Source organism: Apaloderma vittatum, unplaced genomic scaffold, assembly GCF_000703405.1.
Source record: "Apaloderma vittatum isolate BGI_N311 unplaced genomic scaffold, ASM70340v1 scaffold33666, whole genome shotgun sequence".
Lineage (NCBI taxonomy): Eukaryota > Metazoa > Chordata > Aves > Trogoniformes > Trogonidae > Apaloderma > Apaloderma vittatum.
The window spans coordinates 4,697-6,361 of NW_009723968.1; the positions used below are offsets into that span (position 1 = coordinate 4,697).

General features: G+C 41.2%; 1 protein-coding gene across 1 annotated transcript in view; it reads left to right on the forward strand.

Moving 5' to 3' along the window:
- Positions 1–230: 230 nt before the first annotated feature.
- Positions 231–1,665, forward strand: part of ITGA4 (integrin, alpha 4 (antigen CD49D, alpha 4 subunit of VLA-4 receptor)) — a gene marked incomplete at its 3' end in the record, with an annotated part of 23,180 nt that continues 21,745 nt past the window's right edge. The window contains exons 1-2 of the mRNA XM_009872310.1: positions 231–243; positions 1,597–1,659. Coding sequence (XP_009870612.1) covers positions 231–243; positions 1,597–1,659 — 76 coding nt within the window. The remainder of the gene's footprint in view (positions 244–1,596; positions 1,660–1,665) is intronic.

The window sequence follows — 1,665 nt, forward strand, 5'->3', positions numbered from 1 at the left end:
AAGAGTCAGATGCCTTTTTATTTTTGGAAGAAGGTGGAGTACAGTTGTGGTGCACAGGGTGTGTCGCCCTCTCTGCGGGACAGTGAGGGGTTCTGAACTGCACTACTCTGGTCTCTCCATCAGAGCAGGGAGAAAGTGTGATTTTTTTGAAAAATAAGTGGAGGGGTTGTAGGGAAATAGGAGAAATCAAGGTTCCAGTAGATTCTTCAGACGAATGTCAGTTGCTAGGCATGTCGCAAAACAGTAAGGAAAAAGCTCTGAAATGAAGATGTTTGTGGTGTTTCATTCCTACAAATGCTTCTCCTGATGTTTTCCTACGACGTGATAAAGAATTATCTTGATTCCATTAATCTGGTATTTTTTCTCAATAAATCCACAGTATCCTAGATATAAAATCATTTAAGTCAGTTTTGGTTGTGAGAATGCATGTAGCAAAGCTCACAGTCGTTCCTCTTTCTCCTGGCTACTGAATAAACTGTATCTGTTTATTTGTTTCCATACTTAATCGATATTGTGCAGTTGTATATCCTGGAAAAGGAATTCAACAAGTACATTAAATTAGGAATGTATTTATTTAAACTCTCTAATGCATCGGACAGTAATAAATTTATGCTCTGGTGAGGGCACAGTTTTGGGAGGGGGAGGAGGTTGGTTTATGGGCTTTTTTCCTGTCAGACAATGTCTCCACTGCAAGGGTGCTCTGCGATCCACATGGGCACCCTCTCCTGGGTAACAAAACCCCTTAAACCTCAAAAGTTTTGGGGTTACCCATAGCTACATTGAATCTTGAAAAGTCTAAAAATTCTGCAGAAGAGCTTATTCAAATGATATGGTGTGTTTCCTTATTTTATATGAAGTTTTTTCATAAACTGTGTCATACTCATGCATAGAAAATACTGGTTCAGTAATTTGGTTAATGCTTATTCATATGAACATCTTACAAATGAAAAGCTTGCTTTATATAGCTTACAGTACTTTGAAATATGTAGATTCTTCTTACCATGGGCACCACTACTGCTTTCTAGAAGGAAACAAATATTGGCTAATTTGACAGTACTGTAGCATTTTGGAGCAAGTTAGAAAAAATTTCCCTGTGTTCTCTATGGTTCAAAAAGTAACTCTCCTTAAGGACAAAAAAGAAGAGCTACTGCTTAAATAATTGTAACAGTGCACAGGACACGCAGATTGCAGTTATACGCTCTTTATTTGATAGCCATGTGCAGTAGAGATCATTTTAAGGTCTACTGCCAATAGGTATATAGTTGGAGAGAGGCTCACTAGACTAATACCTAGGCTTTAGGTATTTGGGTTTCTCATAAACTTTAAGGCTGAAGAACACTTGCAAAGCCAGCCCTTCATCAGGGCTGATGATGATGGAGACACCAATCCTCACTGCCAAGCTATCATGCTCAGAACCAGTATGCTCCCTTCAGCTCCGTGCAGTCGCACCTTTGTTCACAGAGGCCACATAGAGAAGTCAGATCCACCAGAACTGAGTTCCGCAGTCTCCCTGAAGAGTTCTTGGGTGCTCCTGTTACTGACTGTGTGGTCCACCAGCTTGTGCCCCTGTTCAGAGCATTGGTCTTTGTGCCCTAGGCAACCCCAGTGGGGAGCGGTGTGGGAAGACTTGTGTGGAAGAGCGTGATAACCAGTGGCTGGGTGGAT